The sequence below is a fragment of the Vulpes lagopus genome, chromosome 18, assembly GCF_018345385.1.
Source record: "Vulpes lagopus strain Blue_001 chromosome 18, ASM1834538v1, whole genome shotgun sequence".
NCBI lineage: Eukaryota > Metazoa > Chordata > Mammalia > Carnivora > Canidae > Vulpes > Vulpes lagopus.
In genome coordinates, this window is record NC_054841.1 from 38,893,484 (window position 1) to 38,915,740 (window position 22,257).

At 36.0% G+C, this 22,257-nt stretch overlaps 1 protein-coding gene across 3 annotated transcripts in view; it reads right to left on the minus strand.

The window, feature by feature from the left end:
• Positions 1–22,257, minus strand: part of ESF1 (ESF1 nucleolar pre-rRNA processing protein homolog) — a 64,723-nt gene that overhangs the window by 11,884 nt on the left and 30,582 nt on the right. For all 3 annotated transcript variants that reach the window (XM_041732757.1, XM_041732759.1, XM_041732758.1), the window contains exons 10-11: positions 5,420–5,541; positions 1,410–1,497 (exon numbers count right to left, since the gene is read on the minus strand). In XM_041732757.1, coding sequence (XP_041588691.1) covers positions 1,410–1,497; positions 5,420–5,541 — 210 coding nt within the window. The remainder of the gene's footprint in view (positions 1–1,409; positions 1,498–5,419; positions 5,542–22,257) is intronic.

Here is a 22,257-nt window from a genome sequence, read left to right on the forward strand (position 1 = left end):
GAAATCAAAAGCATATTGAAAGCAAACAAATTTATCTATACTTTCCCTTGGAACTTCTGCTACTACCTTTAGAGAAGGCTTATTCATAACTTAAATGTGCTGATTCCAGGAAACAAGCTACCCCAAGCCATCAAAACATTTTTAACTTACTCTCTGAATCCTATCCCGAGTTCTACAATCTGACCAGACTGTATATGCCAAATGAAGCACTTTGGAATGAGAACAAGGAAACTATAATGCTTTGCATTTCTCCATTATAAATTTTGTTTCCTGAAATCAGAGGATAAGGCTAAAATCCATCAAATTCTAGAAATGACTGCTCAGGTATGATAAAAAGCAGAGTATGCTAAGTTTCCATTTCCCTTTCCAATTCCTAAGAATCTGACATCCTATAACAGACTTTATTCATCTTGATCTCCTTTTCATCAATAAAATGTCAGTGCTAAAAGGCTATAACAACCAGGAAATAATTTTGAGCAATTTTGACTTTCCTGTTGAGAACTATTCTGGCCCACTAGTCATGAGGGACAAAAAGCAGGGAAACTTCATAAAATCCTTCTCTTTACAATGCCAGCTTGGAGTTGCTTCAAGAGCAAGCCTTTTGGAGTTCATGTGTGTGGTATTTACATCAGGGAAAGTCAAAAGGAATGAGAACAAATGGAAAATGCTTACAGTAGTCCCTGCACTGACTTGTCTAAGTATGGTCTGAATGTTATCACACACATTTACACATACCAAAAAGGTAAGAATGAAAACATTCAGGAAAGAATGAGCAGTGCATATGCAATGGAAATAAAGCTCCTTGGATATAAGGAAATGAATGCCAGATAATTCAGGGATCCAAGGGAAAAGGGAAGGAAGCTGGCTTTCATCTATAATGATGAAGCAGGACAAATGTAAAATGGATGAGATGGAAGATAGATGTTTTTGTATACTTGAGCAGAAAAGCTTTTATACTAAAATACCATGTAAAAATTAAAAGAAAATTATATACACATACACATAATCATCAACAAATTTATTTCACTTTTATTACTTTTTCATAGCCTCTGCAAAAACCTAGGGTAGACGCATCATAAAAAAGTAGTGAAAGCGCCTAAGAAACTGACTTCCTTTTTCTCTCATCAATCCTTCTACAAGGATATTTCTGAGAAAAGAATCCCTAGTAAACCATTAAATCAATCATACCACCAAAAGCCTCCTAATAAAATTACTTCCTGTATGTACAGGGGGCATGCTGTCCTTTCCTTACCTGAGAAATGTACCCCATTGGACAGAACTGCTTATAAGCTACTAAAAGAGCTACACAAATTCTAAGAGTTTTAAGAAAGTAAGTGCTTATATTGTTTCTATCCATGCCACCTTTTAAAAAAAATTCCAATTAAAAACTCAAATACAGGATGGCTTACCTATTTTTGTAATTTCTTCAGCAAAGTATGGGTCATTCAAATCAACATCAGAGGGAAGTTCATCTTCACTGGCTTCTTCAGCAAGAGCCTTTAAGTTCAATGTAAAAATACATATATTTTACTTCAAAGACCATGAACAAAAATTCTATCATTTATTTTATTTATTTTTAAATTTGAATTCAATTAGCCAATATACAGTACATTATTAGTTTCAGATGTAGTGTTCAATAATTTATCAGGGATGCCTGGGTGGCTCAGCGGTTGAGTGTCTGGCTTTGGCTCAGGGCATGATCCCAGCGTCCTGGGATTGAGTCCCACATCGGGCTCTCTGGGAAGAGCCTGCTTCTCTCTCTGCCTATGTCTCTGCCTCTCTCTGTATCTCTCATAAATAAATAAATAATCTTAAAAAAATAATTTATCAGTTGTATGTAACACCCAGTGCTCACCACATCACATGCCCTCCTTAATGCCCATCATCTAATTATCCTATCCCCCTACTCACCCCCTAGAACAAATTATCCAAAAATTTGTATGGAACCAGAGAAGGGCCCAAATTAGCCAGAGGAATATTAAAAAAGAAAACCAAAAGCTGGTGGCATCACAATGCCTGACTTCAAGCTATATTACGAAACTGTGATCATCAAGACCATATAGTACTATTATTTCTTTTTTTTTTTTAAGATTTTATTTACTTATTCATGAGAAGCACAGAGAGAAAGAGAGAGAGAGAGAGAGAGAGAGAGAGAGAGAGAGAGGCAGAGACACAGCAGAGGGAGAAGCAGGCTCCATGCAGGGATGTGGGACTCCATCTCGGGTCTCCAGGACCACGCCCTGGGCCAAAGGTGGCACAAAACCGCTGGGCCACCGGGGCTGCCCCTATCATTTCTTTTAAATCAAATAGTTATCTAGAATTCAACCAGTTTTTAAAATGGATTGGTTTACAAAATGACTGCCATCTGAGTTATTCTTTTTTTGTTCAACAAATATTCATGGAGTATTTAATAAATATGAAAACTGTAGGGTTTTGGGGAGAAATGAAAGCTATCAGATACATGTTTTCTTTCTTTAAACATTTTACAATCTATTAAAAAAAGCTAGATACATAAACAGACACATATATCAGTAGTAATAGTTCAAAATAGGAAATGCTAAAGAGGCTAAAATGAAATGATACAGACATTCTAAAGAAAAGAACATTTTTATGTGGCGGACAGTGAAAGGAGGTGGCCTTTTCTTTCACAAAACTGAGAAATTGCAGTGACTATCGATAGTTGAATAGTACATTGTGGGTTATCATTTAAAACAATTTATTTGTTAAACAGTGATTTTTTATTATGAAAATGAAAACATACAGAAAAACAGTAAGGCCAGCTTAATCAAGCTCCCGTTCTTATCACCCAATTTCAACAATTATCTTGTTTTATCTGTAATCCATCCATGAAAAAAGGCTATTTTTAAGCAGATTTATTGGTTAGGTTTTTCCTAATTAAATTTGAACAGTCTACTAAATCAGAATATTTAAATTAAAAATCAAGCCTATAGGGCAGCCCAGGTGGCTCAGCGGTTTAGTGCCACCTTCAGCCCAGGGCGTGATCCTGGAGACCTGGGACTGAGTCCCACGTTGGGCTCCCTGCATGGAGCCTGCTTCTCCCTCTGCCTGTGTCTCTGCCTCTCTCTCTCTCTCTCTCTCTCTCTCTCTCTGTGTCTCTCATGAATAAATAAATAAAATATCTTTTTAAAAAAACCAAGCCTATAAAATGAAGAGAACATATGAACTAAGATCAGACTAACCAGATTTGGAGTTTTATTCCCAGGAATCTAAAAAATTAGTCATTTTAATAAAATATTCAGAATGCATATTGCTAAACATCATCTTGCATGCTGAAGAAGACCCACCAAGCCCTAAGGATTATTCATTTTGATATTAATAACTTTTTTTAAAAAATGGTTTATTTATTTTTGAGAAAGCGAGTGAGCACAATCGGGGTAGAGAGAGAGGGAAGAGAGAATCTCACTCAGACTCTACACTGATTCCTGGGCTCAATCTCAAGACTTCGACCTAAATGAAAACCAACAGTCAGATGCTTAACCGACTGTACCACTTAGGTGACCTGATATTAATATTCTTTTAAGAATAAGAGCTTCTAAGAATTTTTCAGTAGTAATATTATGTTTCTAAAAAAGATTATGGAATACCTACATACCTAACTACGCACCTATTCACATACTTCTTTTACTGCTTTTAGCTCTAAACTGTTGCTACATCAACTATGACACATAAACATGTATTAATTTCTTCAGTAATAATTTCTCAATGTCAAAACTGAATCACAGAGAGGAAAAGGGGAAACATATTTTTTACATGAAGGAAATCCTTGAAACTCTACTCTATATGAAAAACTGTGGATGGAAGGGATCTGCTGGAATCCCAGAACTGATCCAGTACAGAGCAATGAGTCTAGAACAAACTAGCACTCAACAGATGTCTTTTTAATGGCAGTTATAAAACAAGTCCAGTCTTAGTCCAATGAAGGAAAGAATAAAGGCACAAGATAAACTCAAGGTGTCCAGCAAATGAAAATCAAAGAGAATAGTTGCTAAAGTTCTCAGAAACAAGGGACTACTCTATTGACCTAAAAATGACCCACTTATACGTTTTACAATAAACTGATGGCTGAATAATTTGTGAAATTCTATTTAGAAGACATATTATTACTTATTTAGTTTTAAAAGAAGTTCTAAGGAAGAGGAGAGACAGCATATCAATGAGGACAGGGCTCTTACCCTCTATCCTTATTTTATCTATTTCCAGAAACACTGACTAAAATAGGAGTATTAAAAATCCCTCCAGTGCATCATTCAATCTTGCAGCCCTCTATCTTTACAAGCAATGAAAGTCATAGCTGTGCCAAAAAGCACAAGATTATGTAGGGATAGAGAGAAACAATACAGTACAGTGGAGTGAGAGATCCAGATTTTGGTTTCAGCTTGGTCACTAACAAGCAGTGGAGCCAGAGATGCATCAATTATTTTTCTACAGTCATAAAGCACCAGGACTGAACTAGAACAAATCATTTAAGATGACTCAAGTTGTAAAGTTCTGTGATTAATGGTAGAATCTTAAGGCAATAACTGTATTGCTAGCATGCTGCATTTCAGTTATAAGATAGAGTACTTTTAGTGGCAAAAACTGTTAAGTGGTGTCTGCTATTACTAAGGACTCTGTGGAAAAGATGTTACCCTCAAATAATGGGAGTCAAATCAGACTTTTCAAGACAACATATTAGTGCAGAGGAAACATCCTTAATTAAAGGGTTATAATGACAAGATGTTAATAGATCCATATGATAATACTGACAAGTGCAAAGTCCAAATTGAGAAATAGAAATGAGAGAAAAAATTTCATTCACATCAAAAATTTCTGTATATAGAAGGGCCTGGGTGGTGGAGTTGGTTAAGCATCCAACTCTTGGTTTTGGCTTAGGCTGTGATCTCTGGGATATGAGACTGAGCCCCGTATCAGGCTCTGTGCTTAGTGGTGAGTCTGCTTAAGACTCTCTCCCTCTCTCCCTCTGCCCCTCCCACTTGTGCGTTCTCTCTCTCAAATAAATAAATAAATAGAAAAATCTTTAAAAAAAATTTCTGTATGTATATATCCTCAAGTGAAAAAATCTGTATGCATCCTTCCTAGTCTCTAGAATAGGATTCTTCTATCTAGGTATCAACTAAACTATGTATTTTATTTAGGTGGCATATAAAGGTAAAATACTAGAGCACAGTAGTTAAGGTGGCTCTGGCCTTTTATTAGGATTATAAATCCTAATCATTACATAGCTTTGCAGAAAACACTTAAGCTACTACTGGGTTTTGCCTTTCCCCTTTCTTAAAATTATGATAATAAGGCCTACTCTAGTGAGTGTTGCATTATGAGATAATGGATGCCAAGCACCTGGTATCTTCTGATATATGGTTGCTGTTCAATAAATATTCCCTCAAAAAATCATTGATACCTTCTGTTTCTTCTTCAGTCTTTTTTTCTCTTTCTTCTTCTCTAAAAATTGTTCCCAGGGGGTCAAATTATCTTTTCCTTCCAACTTGTTTTTGACCATCTCTTCTGCACTTTCTTTCAAACCTAAGAAAAAACACAGAGTTCAGTTTAAAATGTTCTATCTTCATTCATTATCTCTAATTGCTTCTGTTGCCCAAAGACTGCATTCCCTGGAAACTACAGGTGACAAAAACCGATTAGTAAGGCAATCCTTGTTGAAATGTCCCAGGAGGAAAGAATGCTCATAATCTCTCCTCAAGTACTCTGTGATATACATCCTTAAGATCATAAGGACCACCAAGTTTGGATTCCACTTTGTATGGTTTACTTCTTTCAATGTTATCTGCTCTTGTACTTCATCTTTAAAGGTTCTTTTTTCTTATGTTTTGCAGTTCCTAATTTGTGTTTCTAGGGGGCTTCTGTAATAACTGGACTAGGAGTGGGACAGAAAAAGCCCTGAGGATGACCTATAGCAGTCCTTGAAGGCCCTTACTACTGCCAGAGTAAAGCAAATGTGATTACTCTGTTGTCACCTTTGATAATAAAGACGTTTGTTTTATTTTGTAGTACTTTTTGGACATCACAGCTCAATTTGGGGAGGAGGCAGCTTCACTATTTATATGACACAATATTCATTTCAGAGAAACAATACTAAATGGAATGATTAAAAAATGCCTTTTAAGAGAGACATGGTCAATCCAGATCTTCCCAGATAAACTCTAAATTCTAAGGTGAAAATAATTCTAAAGATATAACAATTCCTTTTTTTCTGGTAAATCTACTGAGACTAAGAGCACTGAGCAACCTGCCTAAGAACATGCAGCAAGGAAGCCACACGACTGTAATTGCGTGGTTATCCTCTATACTATAACTAGATATATCTAAAAATGCTGATTTGACCCAGAATAAAGAAATGTATAAAGTAAAAGGATAAAACCAAAGCTTTGGGCCTCAGGTTCCTCATCTGCAAAAGGAGGTTGGTCTAGATCAGAAGCATTCAACGTTCCCACCCACATATACCTCCCCCCACCCCCTTAAAGAAAATATTTGGTAGAGGTCCAAATACATAACAACTAAAAGTAATGTTTTGGGTCTTGGGCCTCAAAGAACAGCCTGAAACAGCTGCAATAGATGATCTCTAAGGTCCCTTCCTTGCTTTTAAGCCAAAACTGAATCTTCAAATTTCTATGACTTAGAAAGTATTAAATTATCTACATACTCAAGGTTATGTAGATTTGTTTTTATGACGTACTGCTGGTAAGATCACATATTTACTGAATGCTAAATTAGAAACACAACTCTCAATTTGAAGACGTTTCTTATGAGAAAAATAAAATTCTCTTCACTAAATTCTTTTTGGAAGAAATGGGAACTGTATAAAATGATATCCAGGTATTTGACTGAATGAACAGATATACAGCATTTAGGAAATGTAAATTGGGATCCTTGTTTGTAAGAAAGCAGCAAATCCTGACAAAATAAGTTGGTTTTACAAAACAAAATAATAGGTGTTTATGTATTATGCCTGTGGGTTAGCATACAATCGGACCAGTCTAATCTATATGCAGAGTATTGTATTATTAGATATGTTTAAATAATCTTTAAGGTATTCTAGTGCAACTTCCTTAAACATTAGGAAAGATTTTATTACTCCAAAATATTAGATTAATATATTTAGATATTTTTAAAAAGATTTATTTATTTATTTATTTATGAATGACAGAGAGAGACAGAGGCAGAGACATAGGCAGAGTTCGGAGAAGCAGGCTCCATGCAGGCAGCTTGATGTGGGACTCAATCCCGGAACTCAGAGATCACACCCTGAGCCAAAGGCAGATGCTCAACCGCTGAGCCACCCAGATGTCCCTAGAAATTTTTTTTTCACCAAGAAGTATTGTTTAATTTTGATCCTTGAAACTTACCACAATGCTTATCAGATGCTAAGAAAAGTTCTGTATCATTGTCTCTTTTAGGACATTGCTTTGATGTGTCTTAATCACTATGAGCTTCTATTCCACAAGTAGGGTCTTCACCTTTTTTTGGGAACATGGATACCTTGAGAATTTGAAAAAAAAAATACGGACTCTCTCCCTGAAACACTACTAGAAAAACTTGCATACAGTGTTCAGGGGCTTATAAATACTGAATGCCAATTTCTTTCTTTTCTTTTCTTTTCTTTTTTCTTTTCTTTTCTTTTCTTTCTTTTCTTTTCTTCTCTTTTTTCCTTCCTTCCTTCCTTCCTTCCTTCCTTCCTTCCTTCCTCCCTCCCTCCCTCCCTCCCTCCCTCCTTCCCTTCCTTCCTTCCTTTGTTCCTTCCTTCCTTCCTTGATTTTATTTATTCATGAGAGACACAGAGAAAGAGGCAGAGACATAGGCAGAGGGAGAAGCAGGCTCCCCACAGGGAGCCCAATGTGGGACTTGATCTCAGGACCCTGGGATTACGACCTGAGCCAAAGGTAGACACTCAACCACTGAGCCACCCAGGTGTCCCTCAATGCTCATTTCTATATAAGGATCTAAGGGCCTTAAGCAAAGAACATCTGTGGGGCAGTAGAGGTCTACATGAAGATGGGAGGCCAGCTCCCATAACTTCAAAACTTATTAGCACTGACATCTGTAGGTTCTATAGCAGGGTTCCTCATTTCAGCACTATTGTCATTTTGGACCAGAGAATTCTTTGTTGTAAGGAATTACCCTGTATATTGTAAAGATTTTATCAATATCTCTGCACTATCCACTAGATGCCAATAGCCCCAGTCATAAAATAAAAAATGTCTCTACATTTTGCCAAATATCCTCTTGGGAACAAAATCACCCCTAGTTGAGAACCACTATTACAGACAATGACCAGAAGTCATTTCTGAAAAGAAGGGTTATTTCATTTGCATCACATAAGGTATGTTATTGTATTTACTTGATTATACAATATCTTTTTCATTTTAAAGTTTTCCTCCAAGTAAACCAAAGGCAGCTAAAGTCACCTTCTTTTGTATTTCATAATATTTAACACAGTGCCAGATACATAGTAAGTACTTAATAAACACTTAACTGATCTGTCTTGAAGGAGGAATTCTTATTTCAAGCCAACTGTTTGATCTTGCAAGTTTGGAACATACTCTCTCCAACAGAAAATGAATCAAATCTTTAGGATATAAATAAATGGCCTTTATCCCAAAGTGGTTTGGAGGGTGTGTATATGTGTTTAAGGACCTACAGCTCTAGAATAATTCATGAAACATTCTCAGAAAATACCTTATATTTTGGGGGCTCTTTAGTTTGTTTATAACAACAAAGAAATAGTTATCTTCAGTTAAATATGGTCTGTAATTTTTTTGCCTGGCTCTCACTTAAATACACCAAATGTGTATTAAGTAGAATGACAAACACATTGCATTGAATTAACACAACACCATGATAACTTAAAAATGCTTTGTTCTCATTGTCATCATGAGGTCATTTAAATCTCTTGCCACACATCACAGTTGTTTATGTTCTGGTTCTTAAAAATATGTCCATCCCAGAAGTCTCCTGGCATATGCACAAGAACATTCTTCAGACAGTTTCAGCCTCATTTGAGAGCAGCCACTATGTGACTAAAAAACAACTTCATTAGAACTGTTTTTATTTTGCACAAATTTGTTTCTAAATATTTTAAGTACATAGCCAAAGACTGTCGAATTAGTTAAAAATAACATCAATAATCCTACAAATAATGGGTAGAAAACTCTTTGAAAACCAACCATGAACAGAGATGACTCAATTTAGACAATAATTTTAAGCTCAATCCATTCAGAATTATTTTGGCTGTTTGCATACATACAAAAATACTTTTAAGTATGCTTTCAAAATCCACTAAAACAAAAATATATATTTCTCCTGACCTTACTCATTTGAAATATTTGAAAAGTTTTAAGAGGCAGGCTATGAATAACTTATATTAACTCAACTAGGTACTATAGCTGGTTTTGTTTATAAAAACAAAATACCGGGGCACCTGGGTGGCTCAGTCGGTTAAGAGTCTGCCTTCAGCTTGGGTCAGGATCTCAGGGTCCTGGGATCGAGCCCCACATTGGGCTTTCTGCTCAGCAGGAAGAGTCTGTTTCTCCCTCTGCTCCTCCTTCTGCTTGTGCTGCCTAGCTCTCTCTCTCTCATGAATAAAATCTTTAAAAACTAAAAACTAAAAACAAAATACATGTTTTAAGATTTCTGATATAGGCTGAAGCTGGCACTTTTTATTTAAGTGATGACTTAGGATCCATTGAGAATTTTTACGAACATTTATCGCTCTATCTTTATTTATGGTTTTAAGTTTAAATCAAACAATGTAACATTCAATTTCAAAAGTAGCTTTTAAAATGTAACTAACTACCACCACCATCCCTGAGCAGGAACTCCCAACTTGAACTCACTCTGAGCATAAGAGTTTTAGAGGAAAACCAACAACCATGTTTTGAGGAATACTGACATCAAAGGCACCCATTCAAACTGGCCAGTCATCCTCAATAGTGTGGGGAGAGGGAAGAACACATTTACTTATATAATAGAGGTCACAGGAATACTTGGTCCCTATAAGTAATAATATGAGTAAAATGCCACTGGGATCTTCACCAGTGGCATGTTTTTTTCTCCATGGTTAATCAAGTGATTATGTACTTAGGATATCTTCAAAGTATACTGGATGAGTCAAACTATCAATCTTTGTTTTTTTTTTTTTTTTTTTTTTAAATTTTATTTATTTATGATAGTCACACAGAGAGAGAGAGAGAGATGCAGAGACACAGGCAGAGGGAGAAGCAGGCCCCATGCACCAGGAGCCCGACGCGGGATTCGATCCCGGGTCTCCAGGATCGCGCCCTGGGCCAAAGGCAGGCGCCAAACCGCTGCGCCACCCAGGGATCCCACTATCAATCTTTGTAATGAGAAAGATGGAAATTTGAAATGTTTTGAACTTGGTTCAAGACTTGTTCAGAACAAGAAACTGTTTAGAATGTTCAGAATTTGGCTATTTTAACTTCTGTAAATCCCTCTCTCTTAAATTCTTACACTGCTATATTCTTTTAATTTTATACCATGTATCACAGTTGCAACTTCACTAATTTGTGTGATTTTTAAAATTATTAATGGCTATCTCCTTTATTAGCTTGCAAGCTCCATGAGGGTAGAGGCCATCCATAGCTTGTCTCCCCACCAGTCCCAGTAAAAGTCACCCTGGTGGCTAGTAGAGGGCCTAATAAATGTTGACAAACGAAAGGATAAACAAGTCAAATTTGCTGCTAACCTTATGGACAGAGGGCAACAATGCATGAAACTAAAAAAGTAAAATAACATTTAGTTTGGGGGACAATAGTAAACAGTAAAAATTACCAGTCAGCCAGAAGCAACAAATGCTCTTCTTATACACTTAATACTGTTAGAATATGTTATACCTACTATATGGGAACAACACTCAGACATTATAATAAAGATGATAATGATAAGAGAGTATAGGTAAACTACTTAGACTGTAAATGGTTTCTCATATAACATTTAATCTGGCATCTCCCAAAACATTCAATGCGCTATCCATAGAAGACAAAGTATGTACTGAATAAATAAATGTTAACGCTTTTTGTTGTTGCAGATTGTCTAAAAGCTATTTCAGTGGGTAGTAACTGTTTTACATTTGTCTTGAATTTGAGCTTATGCTCTAAGCTCTCCTAAATCTTTTACTCTCTTAGAGTGATGCCTTCCGTTTTTAAGTATTTTCAATTTGCTGTGAACCAAGCTATCCCTGCTTCTTAGAATTGAATGTTCTTAAAAAGCTGACTTGAAATACAAGACATTTGGCCTTCGTCAGGGAGCTATTGTTTCCTGTATTTTTAATTATTTGTATGGCTTTTTTTGCCTTTCAAATAGTCTTTTTTTTTTTTTTTTAAGATTTTATTTATTGATTCCTGAGAGACACAGAGAGAAGCAGAGACATAGACAGAGGGAGAAGCAGGCTCTGTGCAGGGAGCCTGATGTGGGACTTTATCCCAGGACTCCAGTATCACACCCTGGGCGGAAGGCAGGTGCTACACCGCTGAGCCACCGGGGATCCCCAATCTCCCCTGTTTTTATCCTCAGAAGTTAACTATATATCCACTCTTCTGCCACTATTTCTCTTCCCCTCCAACTCTCTAGCACTAAATTCTCTGGAATTTATAGTGCATTATCAGTAAAAATTAAATTATTGTATCTTTGAACATTTTCATCTTCTTGCTCTAATTGAAACCTGGGTCTCCCCTGAATATATTGCAAACTATTGAAGTTACAAGTAGTTTGTTGTTATCGGAGCTTGTTTTCTTCAAAAACCCTCAACTAATTGTTCTGGGAGGGGGCAGGATATGTATGATGGTTATTAGTGCTCTTTATCCAGTTTAAGAAGTGTGGTACTGATCCAGGGATAGACAGACTAACTAATAAAACAGAGAGCCAAGCAACAGATTCATGCAATTTGAATCTGCATGAAAATTTGGTACATGACAGAGGTGATATGTCAGATTATTGAAGTGAGAGATGATTCAATAAATGGAACAGGATAAAAAAAATTCCATGTACAAGAAGATGAAACTGGATGTCTACTTTATATGATATAAAAAAAAAAAAACAACACCTGATGAGTTAAGGACCTCAGTGTCAAAAACATTAAAACTTTCTACTTTTAGTAGAAAATAAAGACGAACATCAGTCTTTATCTGATATCCTTCAGATTATCTGATTATCTGATAATCTGACGAATATCCTTATCTGTATAGAAAAGGATTTTGTCAATGAAATACAGAAATCACTAATTAGAAAAGACTGACTTAAAAATATTAAAATCAAGAACTTTTATTCATAAGATAAACCTCCAAGAGAGGGTGTGGCCAGGGTGAGGTGGGGAAGTTTCATATTAGAAAGATATTTGTTATCCTATAAAAGACAAAGATCTAGTATCAAAGATAAATACTTAAAGGACTCCTAAAAATCAGCATTAAAAGCACAAAAAATACAACAGGAAAATGGCCAAAAGACCATTTTATAAGTATTCACTGAGGAGGAAACATATATGGCCAATAAATATATGAAGAGATATTCAGTTACATCAGTGAGAAGTACAAATGAAGCACTGCTGGTAGGACTGTAAACTAATACCAGCACAAAAGAATTTAGTATTTCATCTCATAAAGTTGACATTCACACCACCTATGACCAAGCAATTACACTCCTTGATAAATACCTAAAAAAACTTAAACATGTACCAGAAGCATGTATCATAATAGCATGATTCATCATAGTAAAGAACATCCCAAATGCATATCCAAAAGGGGAATGCCAAATCACAGAGGGTTTTGAGACCTCTGAATATATGTATATAACCATATAAAATGTGGTTATATACACTCAAATGAATGAGCTACAGTTACACAAATATGGATAAATCTTAGTAATACAATGTTGAGTGAAAAAAAATCAGTCCCCAAAGATTTTTAAGTATCTAAAACAAACGCACACTCCTCCCCACCAATGTTAACAGCTTTAATTTACACAATTTAATAGGTTTTAATATACTCATAAGTATGTGCAACTATCACTAGTCTATAGATTTTTAAATTCTGGATATTTCATATAAAATATATGATCTTTTGTGACTGACTTCTTTTACTCCGCATATTTTCTTTTCTTTTCTTTTTTTTTTTACTCCACATATTTTCAAGGTTCATCCACTTTGTAGCATACATCAGTACCTCATTCCTTTTTATACACTCATGCTTTTTAGGAATACTTATAAGAGATATGGAGAAGAGATAAAAAGGATAAATGTAAGATACTGTTTAGTTCTAGCTTTTGTAGTGGGTACACTTATTATTAAAAATAAATTTAAAAAGGCCATGCTGGACCAATGATGAGAGTGTCTTAATCTAAAGTTTATATATAATTAATTATATGAACCAGAGGTACAAACAAAGGGAGAAGTTTAATAAAGTTGACTCATCATTTTTGTTCTTCAAATGGTACTATAAAGAGTAAAAAGACAAATTACAAAGAAGAACACATTTGTAAAACATGTGACTAATAAAGACCAGTCCAGAATATATGAAGAACTCCTATGAATCACTGAAGTATAGAATACTACATAAAAATGGTCAAAAGACTGAACAGGCATTTTCCAGATGAAGAAATACAAAGAAATGTTTTTCTTATAATTAGGCATATCCTTAAGCAAGTCTTTTACTTTTAAGTCAAGTCATATTCTTTCACTTCCCATTTCCTTTAGAGTAAAAGTTAAAGTTCATTCAAAGGTCTCAAAACCCTCTATGATCTGGCCATCTCTCTGCCCTCATCTACTACTATCCATTCCCTGGTTTGTTCTGCTCCAGCCACTGCTGCTTCTTAAATGTTCTTGGATAAATCAGAAAAGCTCCCCCTCAAGGCTGTTGCATTTATTGCTTCCTCTGCCTGAAATGCTCTTTCCCAGGATAACAATTAGTATATACTGTCCTAAAAAATCTTTGTGCAAATGTCACTTTCTTAGTGAAGCCTTTCCTGATCTATTCTAATTGCTACCTACCCTCACCGGTAAACTTCCTACTCCTCATCCAGGCTTCATCCTTCTATTTCCATAGCCCCTAATCATCATCTGATTAGTTTACCTAGTTGTTTTCTAATTCCCTTTCTCCCCTTTTCCTAATCCACACACACTACAATGTAGGGCCCCATAAAGGTCCGTTCAGTGTTCTGTCTCCGGAGAAAATAGTCTGGCACACATTAACACGAACTCAGCAAATATTTGAGAATAACACACATATTAAAACCATAATGAGATACCATTACACTTACATATTCAACTAGCAAAAACTGAAAACCCAGGCAATATCAATTAATTATGAGGATAAAGAGCTTAGGGAAGTCATACTACTGGTTAAAATGGTACAAGCACGTGGGAAAACAACTCAGCACACCTACTTAAGGTAACTCTGTGAGCAGGCTCCACAACCAAGAAATCCTACTACATATATTCAAGGCATTCTCTGTATATTTTCCTAGGTGAGATGTCCCAAGAATATTCACAAAGACACTGTTTATAATAGCAATAAACTACAATAACTGGCAATAGAACAGACATGGGATATATCTACAATGGGCTTCTGTGCAACAGTGAAAATTAGTAGATCATATCCTTACATATTGATATGGATAACTTTCAAAAATAGCATGTTAATACCAAAAAGTAAGCAACAGATGAATAGAGAGGATAATTTTTGTAAAGGTCAAACTTTTTAGGTATATATGTATATGTGATAAAATGACTATGCAGAGAAGAAAGAGAATGATTAACATGAAATGTAATTTCAGTTTCCTCCGGTAGAGAAAAGATGACGATGTAACTGGGGAGTTTTGTAGGTGACTGCAGACATTAGTAATGTTCTTTCTTAAGCTGGGTACACAGGTGTTCATTTTGTTATTTTTCTTTAAATTGTATAACTCACTGCCTTTGGTATCTTTTGTTGTTTTAGTAGACCGTTAAAAAAAAAAAAGTGCTTACTCTTTGACAACTGTATCCAAAAATGGCTTTCACCTGCCTTCTGTCATTTACTCCCCCATCCATATAATACTTAAACTCAGATTTTTTTCATTTTAAGATTTTCTTTATTATTTGAGAGAGAGCAGGAGTGGAGGGGCAGAAGTATGTCCCCCACAGAGCAGGGAGGAGCTTGCCATGGGGCTTGATCTCAGGCCTCTGGGATTATGACTTGAGCTAAAGGCAGATGCTTAAGTGACTGTGCCACCTAGGCACCTCTGAACCCAGATTTTCTGATAGCAAGCCCCCTACGCTCTTTTTATAATCACAGTAAACTATTAATGCTACCTCAAATTTCATTGTAAGTAGGCCCCAATCTATACACTGAATTAGAAAAATCCACTTATAAATTGCTGGCTTGAAACTGAGCCTGTTTTCCTCTCTGGATTCTGTCCACAGATGCTATTAATATACAAAGACAATTTGAGGCTGGGGTCCAACCACAATGCCATTTCTAAGTCAATTTTATAAAAATAAAAGGAAATTAAAAATACATCAACCTCCCTAGCATTTCAGTATTTAGCAACTATTCAAGCAAAATTTTTCTTGCCACAATCCAAGTTTCTTCCACATTTACTGGAGTTTATATATAAATAAACTATACATTCTGACTACTTCTAAAAAGATTTCACAAATAACTGTCAGAAGAGCAACAGCCTGGCAACCTTGTTCCTATTACGGTAGATACAAAAATGATAAGATTTATACAGGACACTGAAGTAAATGGAGGCAAGCAGAGAAGGAAACCAACCTGAAGGCTCTGGATAGCCTAAGGGCTAACGGGATCAACTTTGGCAAAAGTAATCCACAGGCAGTATACTGGTTAGGTATCTCTGACACAGACTATCATTTAAGGTTTATTTTTTCAACTTTTCCAATATTTGTAATTAACTCAAGAGCTGATTTCATTGGCAATGTCCTTTACTGCAACATTAAAGAAATTACAGAATGAGAGTCATACAGAATGAAAGTAACATTAAAACCTAGGACTTCAATATTTCCACAGCATATCTTGTAAGTACTGTTTTTATTCTTTGGGATTCTCTGGTGACAGAATCTACTGAGGAAATCTGTAACAGGCCAAGCATTCTTAGGTCCCAAGAGACAGAATCTTAGAAGACCAATTAATAACATGCACATCCAGAAGCAGCCTTCAGTGTTCAACATCATGTGAAATGTTTTCTTGCCTTTTCTGTTTAAACTCCAGAACAGCTTATAATCAGAAGACGGCCCTCTTGGACGCTGTCACACAGGTGACCCTAGCTGCAGACCAAAATGTTTCCACACGCTGAGAAGTCTGTAATAGCACATACTAAGTCATCCTCAGTAGGTGCTTATTGTTTTTAGCAAAATTTCTCCAAATTCTCAAGTAAAATTCACTGAACATCATTATATATCTTTGTGCATGCAATAGTAAACATACGCAGATTGAGGAAAGCACTAAATGAAGACAGTGCTAGATTCGATTAGTAACCCAGGGAAAGGGATCCCTGGGTGGCGCAGCGGTTTGGCGCCTGCCTTTGGCCCAGGGCATGATCCTGGAGACCCGGGATCGAATCCCACATCAGGCTCCTGGTGCATGGAGCCTGCTTCTCCGTCTGCCTGTGTCTCTGCCTCTCTCTTTCTCTCTGTGTGACTATCATAAAAAAAAAAAAAAAAAAAAAAAAAAGGTAACCCAGGGAAAATACTCTAATGGTACAGAAGTCAGACACATCAAGGTCTGAATTACGTACAGTTCTTCTAACTCCTAGCTTTTTGATCTTGAGTAAGTCTGTATCTCAGTTTTCTCTTTTGTACAATCAGCTAATAACCACTTTACAGAATTGTTGGAAGAATTTAATGTAAAATTTTTAGCAAAACACATTTTCTGACACAGTAATAGGCATCCATTAGGTGCAAATTTCTTCTCCCACGCCTAAAGAGTGTTTTATTTATTTTTTCCTAAAGAGTATTTTAGAATATAATTCTTTCCAGATCAAAATTATGCATCCAAATAAATTACTTTAAAAAATATTTTTAAATCTCCCTATGCTTCTACAGAAAGGAACAATGGGAATCTAAAATGAAATGTATTTTATGACAATCTAAGCTGAAATACTTAGGAAAATCTTGGTTAAGTCCCTTGCAGACAGAATTCCCTACTTTACATAAGCCAATTTTTAAGGAAACATATGCCTTCAAAGTACATGATTCAACTTACCACTAAGACATATTCCAAAAACCAAAGGGAACTCACCCAAGTCAAATTACTGGCACTCATCTTTTGGCATACAGAGGATCAAGCTATTCCAAGCTATGCCAAATAATTTTACAGATACAGGTTTTCTATGTCACTGAATTAAGCTAAAGATATATCTCTTGACAGTTCATTTGATGAGTGCTATCGTACCCACCCTCAATGAAGATTATCCTAACGGAGGAAAGTACCCTTACAACCTTTTTCAATAGGTTACATCAGGCAAACAATGTCGATGTGAAATGAATAATACAGAGCCCTTCCCACATGAAATCAGATTCAGCCAGCCTAGCCACCAGTTCAAGCCACAGACATTTTACTGGCTTCATCTGGGACCTCATAGTTGAAAATTATCATTGCATTATAGTCAGTGAACATTTGTCTACAATGGTCTAACCAAAAGGGCACTGAAAAAAGTTGGCAAATGTTTCAGAGACCAAGAAAATAGCATATGGTCTCACAGTGGGATTAAGTTTTGCATCAAACCAATGATCTGCAGAAAGTACTTATGCCCTTTTCTTTCTGTGGCTTCAAAACTGAACTTCTTGTAGGAGCTAGATTTGATTTTGTGTAAAATGTTATCAGCATTTTTTAAAAAAGATCTATTTATTTGGGAAAGAGAAAGAGCACATGCACACAGGAGTGGGGGGAGGTGCAGGAGAGAATCTTCAAGCAGACTCCCCGAGGAACATGAAGCCCAACACATGGCTCAAATTCATGACCCATGAGATCATGGCCTGAGCCAAAGCCAAGAGTCAGACACCTAAACTGAGCCTCTAGGAACCTTTTATCAGCATTTCTAAGGCACCTTGATAAATTAAAAAAATGTTTCCCAGTTAGCACCATGAATTAATAGAACTATTTCAAGATACATGATAAGACACATCTCATATAAGATGTTCTACTGTTAGGAATTTACCCTAAGAAAGTCCAATATAAGGTTATTATGTTATCCATAATAGCGAAACATTAGAAAGAGCCTAAAACACAATGTCAAGGGAGTGATTCATAATTTATAAATCAGAAACACAATGGAATGTGGTGCAGGCATTTTAAGTATAAAGATTATTTAGAAATATGTGAAAATAAGTATGAGAAGTGAAATTAAAAACAGAGAACTCAAAATAGGGGTCTAATATAACCAATTATGTCTGCTTATAGAAGGTAATGTGTAGTTAAAATAAAATATGGAAGCAACCCAAGTGACTATCAATGGGTAAATGTTACCAGGATGTGGGGTGTGTAGTAAAATATTATTCAAGTTTAAAAAAGAAAGAAATTCTGACATATATTACAATTGGGATGAACCTTGAAGACATTATGCTAATTGAAATAAGCCAATCACAAAAAGATAAATATTGTATGATTCCACTTACAAGGTACTTAGTGTGGTCAAAATCATAGAGACAGAAAGTTGAATGGTTACTGCTGGGGCAAAGGAGAGGAAGAATGAGGAGTTACTGTTTTAATGGATATAGATTCAGTTTTGCAAAGATGAAGAGGAATTCTGGAGATGGATGGTGGTAATGGTTGCCACAACATGAACTGAACGGTACACTTAAAAAATGGTTAGGATGGTAAATCTTATGTTAAATGTATTTTATCACAATAAAAAAAAATCAGGAAAAAATTAATGTGTTCAAGTAGTAAATTTAAGGTTGTATGATTTTCCAGTTTTAGAAAATAAAGAAGAGTAATGAAACTGCTGAAAGTAAGTAGTCTGAGGAGATTCTGTCAAAATAACATATGGAACATGTGTGAGAAAAATGATGGTTTGCTAGCCAGGCAGTTAGCATATAGAATGATGACGTGGGACAACCTCAAATAGAATAGGCAAAAGTTCTGCTTTAAAGACCAAAGAATTCGCAACTTCAAACAAATCAGCATAGCTATGGGCTGTGGGAAAATAATACATGAAACAAGCTCACTCTTCTTGAACTGACTTCAGGCAGATTATAAATCTATGGCAAAGTAAAAAAAAAAAAAAAAAAAAAAGTACTACTGTCTAGAAATAGTGGCTACAGATGCAAACAGTACAACTGATGTGATATATGGGCAGAGAAAGATGTACTGATCAAAAAAATCATCCTAGATGTTTGTAACCATCCTAAAACAGCAGACCAATTAACCTGAAACTTCAAAACATATGGGAATTTTAGCACTTTCTGACACTTTGGTATAAAAATATCCTCAATTTTTGCTTTAGATCTTTTCTTTTAAAAGTACCAAGAGCTTTGGTACTTTTAGTACCAAAAGCTTTGGATAGCTCTTTTAAATTAAGTCTTTGTATTATTAAGAGAGAAAATAATCTATAAAATAATCCAGAAAACTTGGTAAACATTTACTGGCAAATCTATGGAGAAAATGTGCTACCAATGTTTTTAGACAACCCTAGCTGTTTTTCATTTTTATTACATATTCCACAAATGATTAAAAAGGGGTTTTTTGCACAGTAAAAAGTTTTAGCTTCTTACAAAACCATTATAGTCACCTTGTTAACTGCATGATTCAAGGAAGGAACTTACACCTAAATTTTAAAGCTGTAGACATACCAGCTATGTACAAGATAGTAGAGTGTACTGCAAATTAATTTCCACCCCATCATCAAAATACAAAGCTTACGGTAAATTCTTTAAAGTTCAGGTTTTCGGGATCCCTGGGTGGCGCAGTGGTTTAGCGCCTGCCTTTGGCCCAGGGCGCGATCCTGGAGACCCGGGATCGAATCCCATGTCGGGCTCCCGGTGCATGGAGCCTGCTTCTCCCTCTGCCTGTGTCTCTGCCTCTCTCTCTCTCTCACTGTGTGCCTATCATAAATAAATAAAATAAAATAAAATAAAAATTATAAAAAAAAAATAATAAAGTTCAGGTTTTCCATTTAATGCTCTTCTCTCGACTCAACTCAAAACTTTAAACATCTGGTTATTTTAAAAGTTCTTACCAAAAAAAATTTTTGTGAATATACTTCAGTTATACTTCAAATATATCCGTAAGGTGGATACACTGACAATAAATGGAAATACTGATAAAGCCAAAAGTAAACAGTGAACAGGTTTTGAGATGTCTGAAAATTGTTTGAAACTGGGCTGCCTAGCAGAAAGAATGCCCAACTGATTCACAAGCAATTTTTTTTCTGAACAGAGAATAAATAATACAATGGCCATGGATACATGTCATTAATGTGTCTCTGTGTTTAACGTTCCCAGTGGGTCACTAAACAGAGGAATAAAGGTAGAATAAAAGGGAAAAAAGGAAGAACAAAGGACAAAACAAACACCAGAACACACAAAAAATTACAACTGTAAAGAGTGGAAGAAAGAGTAAGTTGAGTGCCTTCTGCCTCAGTGAGCTGGCTTAGACAGCAAGGGGAGTTCTTGCTGCTTCTTCTCTAGCTTCCATGCTTCCTTTGAAAAAGTATCCTACAGTTCTAGGTTCCTGACAAGAGCTCCTTCAAGACACTCACAGTCTCACTACTATTAAAGCTTTAAGACCATCAGCATTAATCTCATCATGCCCTTTATCACTATTTAAAACCATTACCACAAGAAGTCTACAACTTCCAAATCATTCTTCTAATAAAGTGGTGAGCATTCGCATTTCTCTGTCTTCCTCTACAGTGAAGCTCTTCTACAAGTCAGTCATAATCACATTCATTAATATTCATTAACAGAATCCTCTGCATTCACGGACTTGTCTGAATCTCACTAAAACCTGGTTCTCCTCGGGGGCCTATATTCCTATATCCTTTTTAGGTGGTGAATTTTTCTCTCTCATGGTTTGTCCTTCTTACTACTCATGGTCACCTTCAGTTCACTGGCTAGCCCATCTCCCTCAAGCCCCCAACACTAAATAAATATCATGTTATGAGACCATATCACCTACAAGCCTTTCTTATTAAAGATAACTAATGACTATTCTCTCCCCTCATTCTTGAAGAACTAAGCCCTTGGCTCACTGCCACTCTTTCCAATACTAGCCTTGTCTTAATTCTTGGTGACCGCAATATCTACACAGATGATCCTTATAACACCTTGAACTTCCCAGTTCATTGACCTCCTCTTCTCCTATCAATCTATGATGCCATCTCATCTTAGAAACTCACTCTCAGAATCATAACTAAATTATGTCATAACCCAAAATTGCAGTCCCATCAAAGTCTTAATTTCAAGTATCCTACTCCTCAAACACTAGCTCCAATCTTTCCATTTTATTCTCTCTAGTAACCCTAGACTAACAAGGCTAATCTTATGTTTCACTGGGACCTACAATCCATCAATCCTCTTACCTCCTCCTCATCCCTCACTCCTAATGTGCCCTCATTTTCCTCCTGACCCAACACAGATACTTTGGTCCATCATTACAATCAACCCCTTGCATATAACTTTGTCCCTCTCTTGCTTGGTCATTTTGACTGATAAATCTTCTAAACTGGTTTAATCCAACTCTCTCCTTACTCCATGATTGCACATCATTAAATGTGGCTAAAGAAAAACATAACTATGTTGATTCATCCAACTTTACAAGACCATGAACTTCAAGTGCTCCTTTACTGCTGCTCGGCAATACTATTAAATTTCTGTCTTCACGACTCTTAAATACTTATTTCTTATCTTCTTCTCTCCCAAAATCTCAACCTCTTCCCTTATCCCTGCTCTCAGCTGATGACCTTCCTGTTTCACTAATACAAGCAAGTAGGTGAATATCATTTTTAACCATTATTCTGTGACCATATTCTATGCCTTCTCTCTTGTTAAAATGGATGAAATGCCCAATCCCTCCAGTTGTGTAAAATATTCCAACTTCTTTTGCCTACTTCAGGACATAGTTCTCTGCATCATTTTTTTCTGTCTCTGGTGGGTTACTCCCAGAAACATACATAGCATACCATTATTTTTCCCATATGAAAGAAAAATGCTCTCTTGATCTCACTTTCTCCTTCAGTTTCTTTCCCATTCCTCTGTGACCTATTACAGAAAAACTCCTC